At 38.0% G+C, this 17,787-nt stretch overlaps 2 protein-coding genes across 2 annotated transcripts in view; one reads left to right on the plus strand and one right to left on the minus strand.

Annotated features, from left to right (window-relative positions):
* Window positions 1-2,725, plus strand: part of B3GALT2 (UDP-Gal:betaGlcNAc beta 1,3-galactosyltransferase, polypeptide 2) — a 6,605-nt gene extending 3,880 nt beyond the window's left edge. The window contains exon 2 of the mRNA XM_009877626.1: window positions 1,192-2,725. Within this exon, the coding sequence (XP_009875928.1) occupies window positions 1,321-2,589 (1,269 nt within the window). The 5' untranslated portion in view covers window positions 1,192-1,320 and the 3' untranslated portion in view covers window positions 2,590-2,725. The remainder of the gene's footprint in view (window positions 1-1,191) is intronic.
* Window positions 1-17,787, minus strand: part of CDC73 (cell division cycle 73) — a gene marked incomplete at its 5' end in the record, with an annotated part of 103,602 nt that overhangs the window by 46,646 nt on the left and 39,169 nt on the right. The gene's annotated exons all lie outside the window — the stretch shown is intronic.

Here is a 17,787-nt window from a genome sequence, read left to right on the forward strand (position 1 = left end):
ACAGAAAACCCTAGGGTCCAGAAATAAATTAGAGCAAATTGAAAATCAAAAATGAATTGCTACTGTGCAGTGAAAGGTTCATTTACGAGATGATGTGATCAGCTTTTAATATGCAGCATCATGAAGCTGCCATATTGACTCTGCTCTTGAATATGAGAAAAAATTTAAGAGAAAATGAAGCACAGGCTACTTTGGCACTTTTTCCTACGGTTACAGCAGCTGGTAACAGCACTTGAAATTCCATCTGATACCAGAAGCAGTTACATACACATTTATGGCGGGAGAGAAACCCCAAAATAATGTCCATTGGATAGTTTGCCAGAAACTTAGCACAGTGCAATTTTACTTCCAGTAAATATACGCATTCGCCCAAGATCTCTGCCTACTAAAAAAATCAACAGCTTAATTTTAATTCAGCTGCATGCATGAGCCTGGCACAACAGCCAAGCGGCCCATTCAACATTTTCTTTCGCTGTGGAGCAGAAGGCGCCTAAAAGGTGACCGAAAATGTTACCCTGCGTTACCATCTGAGGGCTGTGCAGCGAGGTTACTGGACCCTGAAAATTAATTTTGACAGGTGCATCTTCTCATTGACTTTCCGCACACAGTCGGGGCTGGTGGAAACACGCCAAGCATTGTACTGTGACTAACACAACTCTGCCATAATCAACCTTGCGCCGTCTGTCCCACCACCAATACATGACCATTTTGCAAAAAGGGGTTTTAAATTGCGAGCTGTACTAGCCTCTGCATGTCAAATCAATTTTAATTAATGCCAATAAACCTCCCATCTGGTATCAAGGCCTTTTCATTCAGTCCTCAAACACCGTACAAGGATTTCGGTCAGTATATATGAAGCTATTTACTTCTGCCCCGCACTTTTTTGGCTCACATGATCAACTATTATTTTGTTTTCTTTTTATCTTTGGTATCCAGGATGTTTGTCAAAACTTTTACAACAACAACAACAAAAAAAAGGCATTTTTAAGAACTAACAGATCAAGTCAACTTTAATCATAAAACAAGGCTGGCTTTTAGCATAAACCAAACCTCATTTTTATTAACATTGGCTGGTTTTTTTCAGGAAACCAGAACTCAGCTTTATCTTGTTATCTAGCTTCTCATTGAAACCCTTTATGAGCGTGTAAAATTAAAGGTTTCTGATTTTTCTTTTTAAAAATCTTTACAGAGTGAGCCATTTGCAGACAACTACTCAACACAAACAAAGGAAAATGAATACCAAAGAATAGCAGCGGATTCGAAAACGATCGGAAAAGCACTTTGCTTGGCCATTGTCTCCCAGCATCGGATTCTTACAACATGCTTCAGTGGAGAAGACGACACTGCTGCTTTGCAAAGATGACCTGGAATACCAAAAGGTCTCTGTTCCGCACCCACCTCATCGGCCTGATCTCTCTGGTATTTCTTTTTGCTATGTTTCTGTTCTTTCATCATCATGACTGGCTGCCAGGCAGGGCTGGATTCAAAGAAAACCCCATGGCTTACACTATGCGAGGTTTTAGATCTACAAAAAGCGAGACAAACCACAGCTCTCTAAGGAACGTGTGGAAAGACGCCGTACCTCAGACGCTCAGGCCTCAAACAGTCACCAACTCCAACAATACGGATCTGTCACCACAAGGAGTAACTGGTTTGGAAAATACCCTCAGTGCCAACGGAAGCATTTACAACGAGAAAGGTACCGGGCACCCCACTTCATACCATTTCAAATACATCATCAACGAGCCTGAGAAGTGCCAGGAGAAGACTCCTTTTCTAATACTGCTCATCGCTGCAGAGCCAGGCCAGGTGGAAGCCAGACAAGCTATTCGACAAACTTGGGGTAACGAAAGCCTGACACCTGGTATCCAAATTGTTCGCATTTTCTTGCTGGGGTTAAGCGTCAAGATAAATGGGTATCTCCAGCGCACCATACTAGAGGAAAGCAGACAGTACCACGACATCGTTCAACAAGAATACTTTGACACCTACTATAATTTAACCATTAAAACTCTGATGGGAATGAACTGGGTTGCGTCTTACTGTCCACATGTTCCGTACGTTATGAAAACTGACAGCGATATGTTTGTCAATACTGAATATTTAATACACAAGCTTCTGAAACCAGAACTTCCTCCGAGGCACAAGTATTTTACAGGTTATTTAATGAGAGGTTACGCACCTAATAGGAACAAGGACAGCAAGTGGTATATGCCACCTGATTTGTATCCAAGTGAACGTTATCCTGTATTCTGCTCTGGAACTGGTTACGTTTTTTCTGGAGATTTAGCAGAAAAAATCTTTAAAGTCTCCTTAAGCATCAGACGTTTACATTTAGAGGATGTATATGTGGGGATCTGTCTCGCCAAGCTGCGAATTGACCCCATGCCTCCACCCAACGAGTTTGTCTTCAATCACTGGCGAGTTTCTTACTCCAGCTGTAAATATAGCCACCTAATTACCTCCCATCAGTTCCAACCTAGCGAACTGATCAAATACTGGAACCACTTACAACAAAATAAGCACAATGCCTGCGCCAACGCAGCGAAAGAAAAAGCAGGCAGGTATCGCCACCGCAAACTGCACTAGAAGGGCAACGCTCCCTCTGTCCACGTACTCCACGGGCGACTTGTAAATACCGCTGAACGCATGTACAGTGAACACGGATGAGCTTAACGGGACAGCCTTTAGTTGATCCCCATCACATAGTGGAGGCTGAAAATTATTTTTTTAAGTTAATAAAGTGTAGCTCTTGATAACACTAATGTTGTGAAACTATAACCAAAAGGTTTGCCCAGAAAATTTGAGGAAAGAAGATGGTATAATAAGGATTTTTGTGTTAATGTGCAATAATAAGCATGCACACTTTGGTGGTACAATTGCTGATTTATGTGCCAATAAAATATAATTGAGCATATCTTCCACACTAAAATTTTATTTAAAAAAAAAAAAATGCATTCATAGCTCTAGTTCTTTTCAATGTAAGGATTTCTTGTTATCTAGAGTTTCTATAAAATGAAAAAGTAAAAAAGTAAGGAAATGCACAAAGGGCAGATCAGTCTTACCTTCGAATACCACATTGAAATTACTATGTGCTTCTTTACTGTATAATACATTCAGCACTGTCACATTTACAATTTCATAAGACACTACCAACGAATTGTACAACACTAAGAAAGTATTCCCTTAAAGTAGGTCCAGTTTTGGGAAGGTTGCTTATTTTGGTTAGGAAGGAGCTTTGCACATCACCTTCAAAAATAGAAGCGGTGTTCTAGATTCAACCATAGATCTGACTAGATTCTCTTCAAAGAGATGACTAAAAGTTACTTCATTCTCTAGAAATCATAGGGCAAGCTCCTAAAATCTGGTGCCAAGGAACATTCATCTTGGCACGTTCATGCCAATTTATGGAATCTGCTGTTAATTTCCTTACATAACTTCAAGGTAACTCAAAGGCTGATCAGAAATGCAAAATGGAACTTCAAGTCCGTCGCTGTACACTCAAAAATGTTCCGTTTTGTGAAAAGAGGGAGAAAAAACAACCAAATCTGTGTTGGTTTTACTCTTTCCTACCCGCCAGAAAAAAAAAGAGGAAATAATAAAAAAAAAAAATCAGTCAAGTGAAAATAGGTGTGCCTACAGGAAATTAAGCCACACACCTTACATTACAGGTGGGAAAGATCATAATAAGCTTGAGAGTTCCAGATAGCAACATAGGCAAGAAAAAAAGGTAAGCAATTTTAAAAAACAAAGCCACAACAAATCCCACTGAAGATAAATTGCGAGACATTGGCTAAATCTATTTACAGGTTTCCAGTTTTCTAACAAACAGAACTTTTAAAGCTTATTTTCCAACAAAGTTACAGCAGAGTTGTATCAGATTCAGGTTATTACTCTTTGTCACAGTGCCAGGGTAAGCAATACCCACCTCTGATTTAGCAGCAAATGATGGAACTGTGATTAGTTTTCTGTTTGACTGGGACTTTTTAATTGGATAAAAAACAAATATTTGATGTACTTTTATTATTTAATAAAATTTATTATATTTATGGTCTTCAGACTTTTTATGCAGAAGCTGTTCAGCAAGAAACAGATTTCTAGCTCTCGCAGTACTTGACTCTTCCGGTGTTCCTCAGTTCTTAAAGTCTAGTTTTCATGCCATGCACAATACAAAGAGCACAGCAGGGTTTTTTTAATTTGTATTGAAAAGACAAATCATATTACTGAGCACTCTCAGCAGCCCTAAGGCTGTCTGTATGCAGGAATTTACACATGAACAGACCATACTGCACTGGACTTGCCCTCTGAAGAAATTCTCAGAGTCCTCTTGGAGACAGGTATGGGGATTTGCTCATCACCATTTTTTTGGTGATCTTCCACTAAATTTTGTCATCTGCTGTATTTAAGGTGTGGTACGTATACATTTGTGTATTTCCAAGACATCTCAAATTATAGAAATGTCCGCTTCCAGGGAAAGAAAACGTATGTAAAATTGTAACTCTCTGCAGAAGAGATTTCTCCAGCTAGATAGAGAGTGCATCCACTTAGCTCATTGGCACCCACGTGACAGAGATACAAGCTGCATTAGAAAAAGTATATGGGAGTGTTCATTCAAGACCCATTTATAGTTTTCTTGACTCTCAATCTGCCCGCTTCCTCTCAGCTAAGGCAGGCCACAGTTAATATCCCAGCTGAAAGCCACCTGGCTGAAGTTATTTACAAAATAGCGTGAGTTTTAGACAACCAGAGTGAGTGTTGACAGCCAGCTACTACTTAAGCGTATTTGGTTCTGGAAGATGCACGATTCCCTAAGTGTCCTCTCCCTGAGTAGCGCTGGCCAAGACCACAGTCCCTCCTCTTGCACTTCAACGCTGATCCCTGCCTTCAGCACTTCCAAGCTAGACTGTAATGTACTCTACTTGGATTTTACCAACTTTGGCTACTTCAAAATGCTATTACTGGCTTCTGGGTATAGTCCAAGAGGTTAATAACTAAACCTTAAATGGTTTGGCAGTTAAATCGTAAAGTTTGGCAGCCAAACAACCTCTCGGGTACTTCACTTGGGAGCTCATGTATGATGCCAATATGCCCAAGCTTGGCAGAATTACAGCACAATGCCTACGAGTTCAATATATCAAACTTCCTCCTGGTTAAAAAACTAGCAAGGAGGGTAAGATTTCAAATAAAAAGCCATTTTAATGCCCTTTTAGGGGCCCAATATAATTTTTAAATATTTGTGTTCATGGTTGGGTAGAAGTTGAAACTATAAATATATTTGTATCATTATCAAGACAACCAAAGGCTACATAAATCTTTTGTATCCAGGTGTTTTTTTCTTGCACAGTTCCTTCCAAAGCTTTCACAAGCAGAAGGGATGGCTTCCACAATGAAATACACAATTATGGAAGGAAAGACCTACATCGCATTCTCTGAACGTTTTGACTGTTTTCTATCTTATATTTAAGCTATTTGCTCACTCTACTAGAATAGAAAATCAATTCATGTTAAAAACAGCACAATAATTACTTATATCATTAAAATCTTTGACACGTACTTCCACTTCCTTGCCCCCTAAAGATAAAAAATGCATTTTCATTAGCAATAAGATACAAGCTTGTATCTAAAAGTCTAACACACCTGCAATGCAGTAAAAAAAAAAAAAAAGTATAACTAGTTTACTCATTGAGATATAGAAGTTTGTATATTTGCTTGAAAGTTTTTACTTCCCTGTGTGTCTGCTTTAGGTTGAAAACAAATACAGAAAGTCATACTGATTCAAAATTTACAGGAGAAAAGAAAAAAAATGCCATCCATACCACCATCATGGCAAAGAAAAAAAAACAACTTAGAAAAGTGAGGCATGGTAACAAAAAAAATCAAAAATTGGAATTCCGTAATTTTTCCCTATTTATTTAACTTTCAACTAAACAAAGATTTACATGTTGATACTAGACGAGCAAAAAAACCAAAGTGCCTCAGAAAATGCTACTTATAAACTAACCTCTCCTTTCACTTCTCCAGTTAAATCGGTGGTGTGGGTCATTTGCAATTCACCCCTCAATATATTTGTGCGTGGAAAAAGCACAGCTACAGGTTTTGGTGTAATATAGGTGATTCTGTGCCCAGACACTGACAAGATTCTTCACAGATAAAGTCCATTATCTGCTCTAGCAAAAAAAAAAAAATAATAAAAATTTACAGGTAAAGGTACTTCCAAGCCTCAGTGGTTAGTCTAAGGAAAACTTCAGTGTCTATTTAGATCTTTATATAAATGTTATATTTTTATGTTTTATAAATTTAAAGTAATAGGACAGCAGTGATCTTGAAGACACGAGACAGACTGGCTTTCAGGCTAACCTAACTAGAGTAGTAATTTCAAATTTGCTTTTCTTTGCAATGCAGCAATAATACAAAATGTGTCAGGCCCTATTTTAAAAATATTTTCAGAATATATTAACATGTTAAGACATGCATTAACTGTCTCAAAATCCACACCATATCAGGCACTGGAAGGCGAGGGAACCACCTAGAAACCACTACCTTAGACTGCCTCCCCATCCCTCCTAATTTTCCCCGCTACGTTAACACAATCCCCAATCATGCTTCAATCTAAAATACCTACATAATCTCACAGTGCAAAAAAATCTTGTCTCTTGAATGAATACTCATTGCAATGTGTGAAGATGTCCTAGGAGGAGATGAAAGGGAAAGGAAGATGCTAATATAGAATTTCTTACATTTGTGCTATTAGCAAGAACAGGCTTGTAACTGATTTGCAAAAGCATCAGTAGTTGTTTACACAATTTTCTCATTTAAACTCCATTTCTCAATCCCTAGTTTATGCTGTCAAATAAGACAAATAAATATTGGGCAATTACTTAATGACACGGTGATAACTGCACCTATCAAATTCTGTCCTTTTCATCTCAGATTGCTCCCCCAGATTCAGGCAGCAGGCACGGTCTCCCCCTTGCTGACTGCAGGAACTTGTGCTGGACGATCACACCTAATGGACCTGGCACTTGCTGTGTGACTCCAGCCCCTCCAGTCCCACCTCCCTTCTCCAGCTCTGCGTCCCCAAGCCCCAGCCACTCTGCGGGGGGAAGGTGGGAGGCGGGGAAGCTGCACTGCCAGCTCTGCAATGCCACGCTGGGAAAATGTAGGTCAGAAAGGAGAGAATGCTGCTTCTGCTTTGTACCCACGGCAAGAGTGAAGGCAAAGGCTTTCCGGGGTGGGAGGCTGGGGGAGGGCTGTGGAGAACAACTTCTTACTGCAGGTGGGTTAAAAAAGCTCTTGAACATCAGGAAACAGAAGAGTGAAACTAAAAGACACAGCAGCTGATCAACAGTGTGCAGGTTAAAAAAATATCGGGTGGGTTCAGTCATAAGGGAAAGCATAAAAAGTGAGGCCAAATTAGAAGGCAGGATCTGAATTTCTAGTGATAATTGCTTGCACTTCTCCATTTCTGGTGAACATTTACATGGGTAAATCCGTTCCAGCAAAAAATGTTTAATTTGTGGCTGCAGTATGTGCTTTTTATTATGCCCTGAACCAAAGTAATTACAAGACACGACATGATGGCGTGAATAGCAGGTCAGTTAACTCCACAGAGAGTATCTTCCATATAGGAATGTCAGCACACAGTCAACTCAAAGGCAAAGAAAATTAGATCACTTGATTTACATCTCATTATCAAAGAAAGAGTTTATTCTAGTCTTCATTTGTCCCCGGTTAACTCAAAAGAAATCTGGCCTGGTACAATGTGGTACCTTCCTTTCACAGATAAAGGACTGCAAAGGAATTTAGCTGAACATGGGATATGGATGAAAACTACCACACTGCCATTCTGATATTACCATGGCAACAGTCCTAAGAGCTCTCTTAAGCATTTAAATCTGACAGTTTTCATGATAACTAGCTGGGTGACAGTAACGATGCATTTTGGTTCACGAGCTAACTGCTGCGCAACTCAAACCAGAAGGTATGAAGCCTTGGCCTCTTGCAAAACTCCACTTGGGGTCAAAATGTTCTGACCAGGACAGTAACTTTAAATTATTACTTTCAAAAAAAAAAAAAAAAAAAAAAAGTGCCTCCAGCACTTGTTTTATGTACTCTCAGAGGTTTCTATGCGAATGCTTAAGCTGTGCACAACTGGTGTACAGGGTGGAGGAAAAGTAAAGACTACTAAGATCTTTCACGGGATTTCTCTCAAAGGGCTTTGCTCGCATGGGAAGGATGGAGAGAATACACTTTCTAAAGAGTGAACTAAACTGCTGCAGCTATCTTCCAGGTAGGATTTGCCCAAGAGAGGAGGAAAAGGAGGAAACTGGTGTTGTTCTGCAATCTGTATCAGTTTGTAACCAATGCAGGCATTCACAGAATCACAGAATGTTCAGGGTTGGAAGGGACCTCAAAAGATCATCTAGCCCAGCCCCCCTGCCAGAGCAGCATCACCTACAGTAGGTCACACAGGAACGCGTCCAGGCGGGGGTTGAATGTTTCTGGAGAAGGAGACTCCACAACCTCCCTGGGCAGCCTGTGCCAGGGCTCTGGCACTCTCACAGTGAAAATTCTTTAAAATAAGAAAGCACTGCAAGCTGCTTTACCTCACTGGAGGCCAAAGTGTACTGAAGAATATACAAGTACGCCTCTGAGCGCAAGCCCACCAGAACAAGCAAGTGCATCCCTTTCCTTTTAAGCCATTTAGCTTCAGCTGGTATTAATTGACCTTTCAACTGCTCAATATGAATGTTCGGTGAACCACTCACTCTGATCTCCCAGATGCTCAGTGTGGGCATAATGGAGAAGACTCTTTCTTTACCTCATTAGAAAGCAAAGTGTGTGAAACATGTTTCTCATCCTAACATTTTAAGGACACCAGCTTTGATATTGTCTTGCAATTAATTCAACTGAAAAAGATGAAAAAACTGAGAACAGTCTGAAATCCTTAAAGGTTTAAAATTTCCCAAGATGACAAAAATCAGATGAGAGGAAATAGCCATGCATGCGAGGATGTAAGAGATTATTCTTTTCAACATAAAAGGGTCCTCAAAAAGTATTCCCTGTTCTTTCCCTGTTAACAGCAAAGTTCCATCCCTGTTAACATTTTTTAAAGTTTTGTATTAAATTAAAAATTAAAAACCTCCATGCCATCATAAAAACAGCAAATCCCTTCACTCTTGAAAAAAAACACACCCACTACATCCTCTTTTGTGCAAAGGCCAAATGTTCCCATGTTTCGGTAAGCTCAAAGTTTAAAACAAGAAAAACCAATTGCCACAAGAAATACTTTGTTAATAAAATACCAAACAAGTCACAAAAGGAATACAAAAAGCTTGCTCACTGCCTTTCCTAAATATTTAACATATTTTGAGAACAAGAGAGCTTCTAGGTTTCATTCAGGGTTTCCATGTCACTGTCATCATGTCCTAAACAAACAAAAAAAGATATGCCATAATTCTAGTCTGTTGTGCCATAACATATAGGTTGATGCAAGATGATAAAACAAAAATGCAACGCTGGAAAACATCATCTGTGACTCAGTCAAAAATTTAGTACCGCCACTTAATGCAAATGTCAGTCGTTTTATAGGAATTCCTCCAAAGTCCACCCCAGTATTGACTTTTGTAGACATAAAAATTCAACTCAATTACCCAGCCTTCTGAGTCAAGAGAATAACCGATTCCCATTGTACCACCTTTGAATAATCTGAATTGCTGTATTTCTTGATTGTGTTTTAAATGCAGAAAAGGCTAGCATTTTTATGTCCCAATAATTTAAAGAAACAAATTTACAATTCGGAGGTACTCTTAACATTACTTAAGACTCTAAAATAAAAGTACGTATCATATACATACCTGAGGGGATAACTAATACATCTGTTCCTCAAAAAAGCAAATTACAAGGCTTATACTGTAAGCACAGTGAGGCATACCAAAGGGGAAAAACCACAACCAACAAACAAAACCCTCCAAAACCGCCAAACTCAAATAAACAAACAAACCTAAAACCCAACAAACCCAAAGAAACCATATTATTCCTATATAAATCTATCTTCAACAGAAGAGTATTTTCAATAATGTCTCAATGCCATCAAAAAAATCTGGTTTTCAAATCTGAAATGACTTTTAAGAATTGATGCAGATTATCATTTCACCTAACTCACAATGGTTTATCTATTTTTGAAGTTACTCATATTACTTCTAAAAAACTAATCTTTTTCCTGAATTCTCAAAATGGTAAAAAAAATTTAGAAGAATGATAATCACAATTCTCTACTTCATAAAAATAATAATTTATTCAGATTTAAAAGTTGTAATTACTTCTTCATACTATACAGATGTGAATTATCCGCTTCTTAAAAGTAGGCAAGCCTGGTTGCTGCATCCAGCAAAGGTATGATTTTATTTCTAATCAAAACTCAGTTGCGAAATGGCTCCTGCAAACAAGATATCCAACTTGCATTGAAGATAATAAAGGATTGACAATCTGCTGCCAATAATTTTGGGACTTTAAGCTGCCATATTCCTTTAAAAAAAAAAAAGAAAAAGCAGCAAAGAAGCACTATCTGGGTCCCTGAAAGACTGTAAAATTTTCTTCCCTTCCACCATTTCCTCATTTTCTACTAGTAGAAGCCAAACATGTCAAATGATTTATTGTCCAAATTTCACGCTAGCTGAGTGGAATGGAAAAATTAGAATAAAGTACACAATTATATTTCTTCCATATCCCTCCTCCTATTCATCAGAAAACTTTACACACACGAACACACACTTTCTCTAACATCATCTAACACTCCATAAACTGAGCCTTTCTGAGAAACACTACTTCCCTGCACGTAAGCCTCCTCATGACAACTAGTCCAAGACTAATATTTTATCTCTTCCAGTTCTGTAAGGAAAACGCATCCATGAATCTTGTATTAAATTTTGTTCATTGTAGAAGACTTTACACGGAATAAAGGGGTTTTCTTTTCCTGTTTTTTATCAAAATATTCTCTTGGACTTGTGAGTATTAGCACCACAGAACAGATGAATCCCTGAATGTTCATGACAAAACTGATCATTGTGAGCATTAAGCATCTCTTCTTTTTTCTCACCACCCGTGTACAGCTGACTTAGGAAGCAGTACATGCTGCTGTACTCCAGCTAGCGTATAGCAAAGTACTGCTGCATCGGTAGGAAGTGCTGAAATGTTCCCCGATACAGTCATTTCAGTATATACAACTGTGATCCAGTTTAAAGTTAAGATAAATTGCAGAGTTGGATGGTGCCCACGCTCTCAGAGGACTGAATTAGCCGTGCCAGAAGGCTGAGTTGCCGGCCTTCACACTGTTTATCATATCCAGATGTGTAATGCAAGGTGCTAGATAATTTCTTTTTTTTTTTTTCCTGTGACACTGAAAGACTCTTGGGTAAAAATAGCTTTACATATTTGCTGAATATATTTTACACTGCCTTTGTCAGTTACTTGAAGTGAAAAACGATCACAATGAGAAGCGTTGCCATAGGAAAAAGAAAAAAAAAGACTGCCTCCCACCACGACCAACTAAAAATTTGACATTTCATTGGTTTCAGTGGCCAAGACAGATGCAAGAATCCACATTCATAGTTTGTTCCTAGCTTTTAGGAGGTCAACAAAAATGCAATCTGTTTCATAATGGTCAATAAAGCTTTCTTCTTTTGCTGTCCCAATTCTCTTTGACAACTACTTCTTCACAGCTTTTTCTCAAGTTAGGAAAAAGTTATGTGGCAACCCAACTAAAAGTGAAATTCTGCAAGATACAATATGAAGAACTAAGCATTTTTCTAAACAAACTCCCTAACAATCTCTCTCTGCACTCAAACACCTCAAGAACATGCTAATGCTGAAATACCGTCTCAGAGAAAATTCTAACTGGTCTTGTTTTCAAGAATGAGTATTAACTCTCTAAACATTGCTTTTTAAAGACCCCGTTAAGAAGAGATGATGCAAACCTGTCTGGTTCTGATAAATACCAAACTACAGATTCTGAGTTTTCTATACAACATTTTCAACTGTCCATTATTCTCAACTTTAAAAATTGAGACAAAGTGCTACATAGTACATGTCTTTCTGTCAAATAGAGACATTAAAGATACAAAACCAAGGAGAGCCACACTTTTGGGGAATATACAGACAGGATCAGCACCCAAGAAATTGTAAAAGACAATATCCTGCCCATGTAACTTTCGTAACCAATTTTAAGCGGTAAGCTTGAATCGATCAGTTTAAGTACAAGAAATTAGTGGTTTACCTTGTATAACAACAATTGAAGTGTGAAAGGTGTGACTACGCCCTAATATAAACACTCACTCTATTAAACATGCACAACAATTTTATTTCCTATTCCCTTCTCACCTTATAGACCCCAAACACCACACAGAACTGAAAGCAAAGCCAACTACCCTTGGGTTTGGCAACCAACCTAAAACCAGAAGTTAAAAAGACCAAAAGACCTCTGCAAGTTTTTTGGATTTTTTTAGTTTTGTTCTTTTTTTCTGTGGTTTTTTTTTTTTTTTTTAATATGTACAGAACAACTGCATCATGAAAATTTTAAAAAGTACTGCATTTATATGAAATCCATAAGACCTGGAACTGTAAATGCTGGAAAATGCACAGTCTTTACAGCCTAGTTAATAAATACTACCATTTTATATAATTTAGCCATTACTACCTGGACTGAAGAGCAATATTTAATTTTATTTGTGGCTCCGATTCAGATAGAATCTGTAATCCTATATGAGCTAGTAGTGAACATGCACACAGCACTAAGAAATAGGACCACAGCAAGAAGAGAAGCAGGAAACGTATGTGACAGTCCGAGGAAGCTGCTTCCAAACTTAATGGGCTAATCAATGATCTAAAGGTTTACAAAGCAAAGGTAAGAAGTCAAAGCATATTAACTTAAATGCATTAAATTCCCACATGGATTTTCTAATGCAGGAGTAAATTGGCCTTCACTCACTGCAAACCAAGGAAATTAAACTACAGCTAACTGAAGTAATTTTATTCCTAAAGACATCACCAGCCAATGGCAATTTAATGCATTCCAACTTAAGAATCTTGATGCTACACACTTCGGTAATTTGCTTTAATTTGCTTCAGTGCCTTGATCTACATATAGCCTTAAGGAATACTTGTATATTGCCACATTAGATTGCATCATCCTTTGTATTAAGGAGAGAAGGTTGTTTCTGGATGGTAGAACTGTGAAGTGCTTGCTTTAACAGGAAAATGGAGACCACTGTCATAGACAGGATCTTAACTTCTTAGTGACTGCTAGCCGTGCTCGGGGAGCAACAGCTTCTCCTTGGAAGGACCCAAGGTGTTTATTACAAATTAAATTTAACCCTTTAAAACATGTCCTGTATTGGGGAGCCCAGAAGCTGCAAGAGAAGGCTGGTAGGAAGCTCCAGAAGACTGACTGACTGAGACTTGAAAGCTATCAGAAAGAAAAAAAAGGTTTTATTTTGGACACAGGGGAGAGGTTCCTCCCCCCCCTGAAGCTATACACAGCTACTGTTCTTTGAGTAACATTTTCATGATTGTGAAGGCACTTCCAGTAATCTATTTATTTGTCGCAAAATCCCTAAATGAGAGGGGAATTTGGGAAGATGCGATGTTGAAAAAAGGCAGGTAACTTGTGAACTATTAAACAGCCCCCAGGTCAGGAGCAGGCTGGCACCTACGAGAGCTGGGTGACAGGCCACAGTGGTTAAGAATCAGTTGCGAGCCTGAAAGCATGCTGGGTCCACCCTGAGTCTCTCCTGCAGGAGCTTGATAGTAAGCTTCAGCTTGGGCTTTATCAATTGAAAAGAAAAATAGTAAAATATTTATCAAAAGAACTGAAAACTAGAAACCCAGATTTAGGTAAGCGTATACTTTTCTCTTTGATACATTAAAAACTTATAACTTTTCTAAAGAGAAAAAGAATTAAAAAGTGAAATACAATTCACAGTAATACCTAAATTCACAATTTAGTATAACAAATTTAGTACAGGTCAGTGTCAGAGTCAACAAACTATTAATAAATAAACCCAGAATACACCTTTTTTTCCTCCAGTAAGATAATGTCACAAAGTACAGTAAGTTTAAAAATGACTGAGAGTCCACCCTCTCCTCCAAAAGAAACAACCCAAAAGAAAGTGATAATAGCCTTTCTGCAATTTAACTAGAAGCGTAACATTCCTGCCCCCCCCATCATCTTCAGGCTTGCCAAAGAACGTTATTCTTCCTTCACTCTTGAGAAAAGAAAACATCTGCCCACCCCATCAGCTTTTAATCTTCTTATGGATAGAATTAATTCAGCTTCCTTCTTGGGAATGTGGTAGGAGAGGAAACTGGCCAAACCTACTTGAGCCAAAGCGAGTATTTGTTTGTGCTTTTTTTTTTTTAAATGAGAGATACACGAAAAAGCTGTGAACATTTCTTTAGTTATGCCACATTTATGAAGTATCAATATATGTCTATGCATTTTAATGTAGTTTAAATATGGCCTCAATAAAGAAACATCACTTTACTGAACATAAGGCAGAAACTCATTGAAGTTTGCCAAATATTAAATGTCAGATTCATCAGTCATTTTCATTCCACTTGTAAGAGCCATCAGAAAAAGTTACATTATTTCCTTAACAGTATGATTCTTATTTCTAACTGAGAACTTTCACAAATATCAGTATACTAGTAACTACTGTTTAAATTTAATACATTCTGATTCTTAACCTGGAGGTTGTTGAGTTCTTATTACCTTTTATATTCTTTTCCTCTCAGCTCTGTATGAAGGAGTGATAAAATAATACTTGAAAATATTTTCTGTGTATTGCAAATTTCCATCTATAAAATGTTCCCTGCATATAGATTATTGTTACCCTACTCACTGTTTAAAAGGATCTAATACCTACATTCATACTTGAAAAAATTTCAATTCACAATGTTTGATAATACAAGCCAACTACAGGCAGCTTTCCAGAGAAGAAAATAAAAGGGCATTAAGAGTCTTGCTGAGAACTACCAGGGGAAGGAATATAAGAAACATATCAAATATGTGACTTTGTTGCACAGGACAATAACATGCATATGCATATTCAGTACGTCCAAATCAAGGTGAGAAATCTGCCTGTTTAGGCTATTCTTTCCTTAGCCTGTATGGCAATTGTAACAAACAAGCAAAGAACATTTTCGAAAGACTTCAGGTATGAACAATGAAGTTGATTTACACATCCAAATTTCACATATGAAACTTGAGCCAAGTATAAAACTTCCCTCTAAAATCAGACGTAACATTATTCCAGGAAGTTGAGAGTCCCTCTAGATTTTAATTTCTAAGTAGCATTATGATCTGTTTAGTTCTCTAATATGTATTTTACTACTTTAATCTGCAATCCACCTGCTGTTCATGTCCAGATATTTTTGGAAGCTTTTTCATCATGTTATTTTCCAAATCTAATTATACACGTGGAATCTACTATAAAATAGGAGCATACCGTGTCACACTAAGCCAGAACAGATTTTATAGACCAATATGAGGCAGCTGTATATATTATAGTATATTGTACATATTATTAGCTACAGTATATTTGGCTTAAGGCCCTATAATGCCCTCTGCATTCAAAAGTCTTCTGTTTTATTTAGTAATCACAATAAAACACAATTTATCAGGGAGGTTATCTTTTTAAATGACAACTAGATTCCATTTTAATTTCAGTAATACTGCAATCTGTTCGCCTGATTTACATCAACTGCTCCAAAGATAACTAGGAAGTAGGACTGATGAATACTGCTGCATGACGCACCCTCAAGTCTCCTTATTCCAAAATAAAAGGAGAGGTTTCCCCCTGCCCTCCCCTCAGGAAACAGGTTTGTTAGCAGCCTACTTCAGTAACATTCCCTCCCTTCTCCCACAGTATGTTTCAAACTACTTTCCAATTTCAATAAAACCTGTAGAAAAGTTATTGCCTTTGTCAATTTTTTTAATGAAAATTGCTAGACAGGGAAATTAAACCCTCAAATTACTGCTCCCAAGGAGGGAAAGACAGGCAGTGCTTTTTCCTCTTTTCCTCAAAACAGCAGCGCCAAACCATCCGAAAGTCAACAACCCTAACTCATCACTTGCGCTTCCTTCTAGGCTAAGGGCAGGTATGGGGAGCTGCCCACTTTTCACAGCTGGGAGAGAAACGTAGGTGATCAGTGAGAGACCTAGAACTGAAAAAAAAAAAGAAAAAAACAAAACACCAAACCCCCACAACATTCTAAATTACAAGTACTATGAATTTACAGCAACTAGGCTGACAGTTAACTACAAGCAATCTTACCACATCACTACACCACTTTGCTTAGTCACACAAAATTTTGCTTCACACTTGAACTGAATTTTAAAAGCATCTCTACTGCTTATGCACAAAACCCACTCATACACCTTTATGAAAAAAAGCATTGCCTGCTTTTAACCTCAAAGAGTGAGATATTAGAATTCCAATAATAGGTTTTAAGTCTCCTAAAGCAACAAATCAGCTGAACAGCTCAACCTCCTAAAACTTAGCCTGTCTAACACAATGGTACTGTAAGATGAAATAAAACCAGGCTTTGTTAATATTCCTGTTGTATCAAGTCGAACCAAAAGTTTTGAGCAGTGTCTTGAAGAGAGTTTTTGGATGAATAAAGACTAAAGCATCACCCTTCCAGCAGCAGTGATGCAAGTAGTTTCTGCCACAGTGTATTGCTCAGTGAAAACATAAATAGAGCTCCAGATGGCAGCTCAGCAGATTGCAATCACAGGTATATTCCAGAAGGTATGATCAGTATTGCCTAAATCCTAGCTGAGTGCGTCATAACTAATGCAGAGTTCATTATATAGTCTTTACAGTCATTTACTTAATGAGAAAGCCTACACCGAAACAGACTCTGTCCAGGACCACAAGTAGCAAACATGAGTAAACCAGAGACTTTGCCTACAGATTGTCCAAGCAAAGATAAATAAAATGCACTTAAGTATCCTGAATGTGAGGATGCAGATTCAAGAGCATATGGCTGCATAAAATATACCAGCAGATTAACACCTGAATTTAGATGGAACAATAAAAATCACATAAAGTTAGACACTAAAAATATAGTCAGCCTTAAACAGTTACCTTCTTAAACAGTGCAAGACGGAATTGCCTTAAATGCTTAAAAATATCACCTATTTTGCTATTCTAATTGGATCTTCTCCTCATTGCTGTTGTACTATGTTGAAATAGTGCTGAACAACGGCACTTATGACTTGGTCCCCCAAAAACTGAGAACCAGGCTTCTCATCTCAGCATTTCACCAACATTTGCCTACAAAGATCTACCTCAATTCTGAGCTCTGCCAGTTTGATGCGCTTACAAAATACCATCTTTGCCTTACATATTCTGATGGAAGAACGAAAGAGCACCCGTCTTGTACTAACTGTACACCTGTGAAGAAAGTTCACCACACAGAGATACCCTCCTTTTGAGTTTAAACACTAACAGGCACATACTGAGAGTTAAATATAAAGAGGAAAGGAAAAAATAATCAGCAAAACCCAAAGCAAACCCACAACTGCAAGAAGGAGGAAAGAAAGCAGACCTTTAAAATAGCAACTCCAGAACGAAGTCCACAAATTGAAGAGCAATGACATTAAGGATAAACTAGAGAACTTATAAAAATAAGCGAGTTTGCTCTGGCTTAACTAGGTACTAGTAAATAGCATGGGTGAGCTGTATGTGAGACCGGGCTTTGAGGCACGTTCCTGCGGATGTTGCT

The sequence above is a fragment of the Apaloderma vittatum genome, unplaced genomic scaffold (assembly GCF_000703405.1).
Source record: "Apaloderma vittatum isolate BGI_N311 unplaced genomic scaffold, ASM70340v1 scaffold12111, whole genome shotgun sequence".
Classification (NCBI taxonomy): Eukaryota; Metazoa; Chordata; class Aves; order Trogoniformes; family Trogonidae; genus Apaloderma; species Apaloderma vittatum.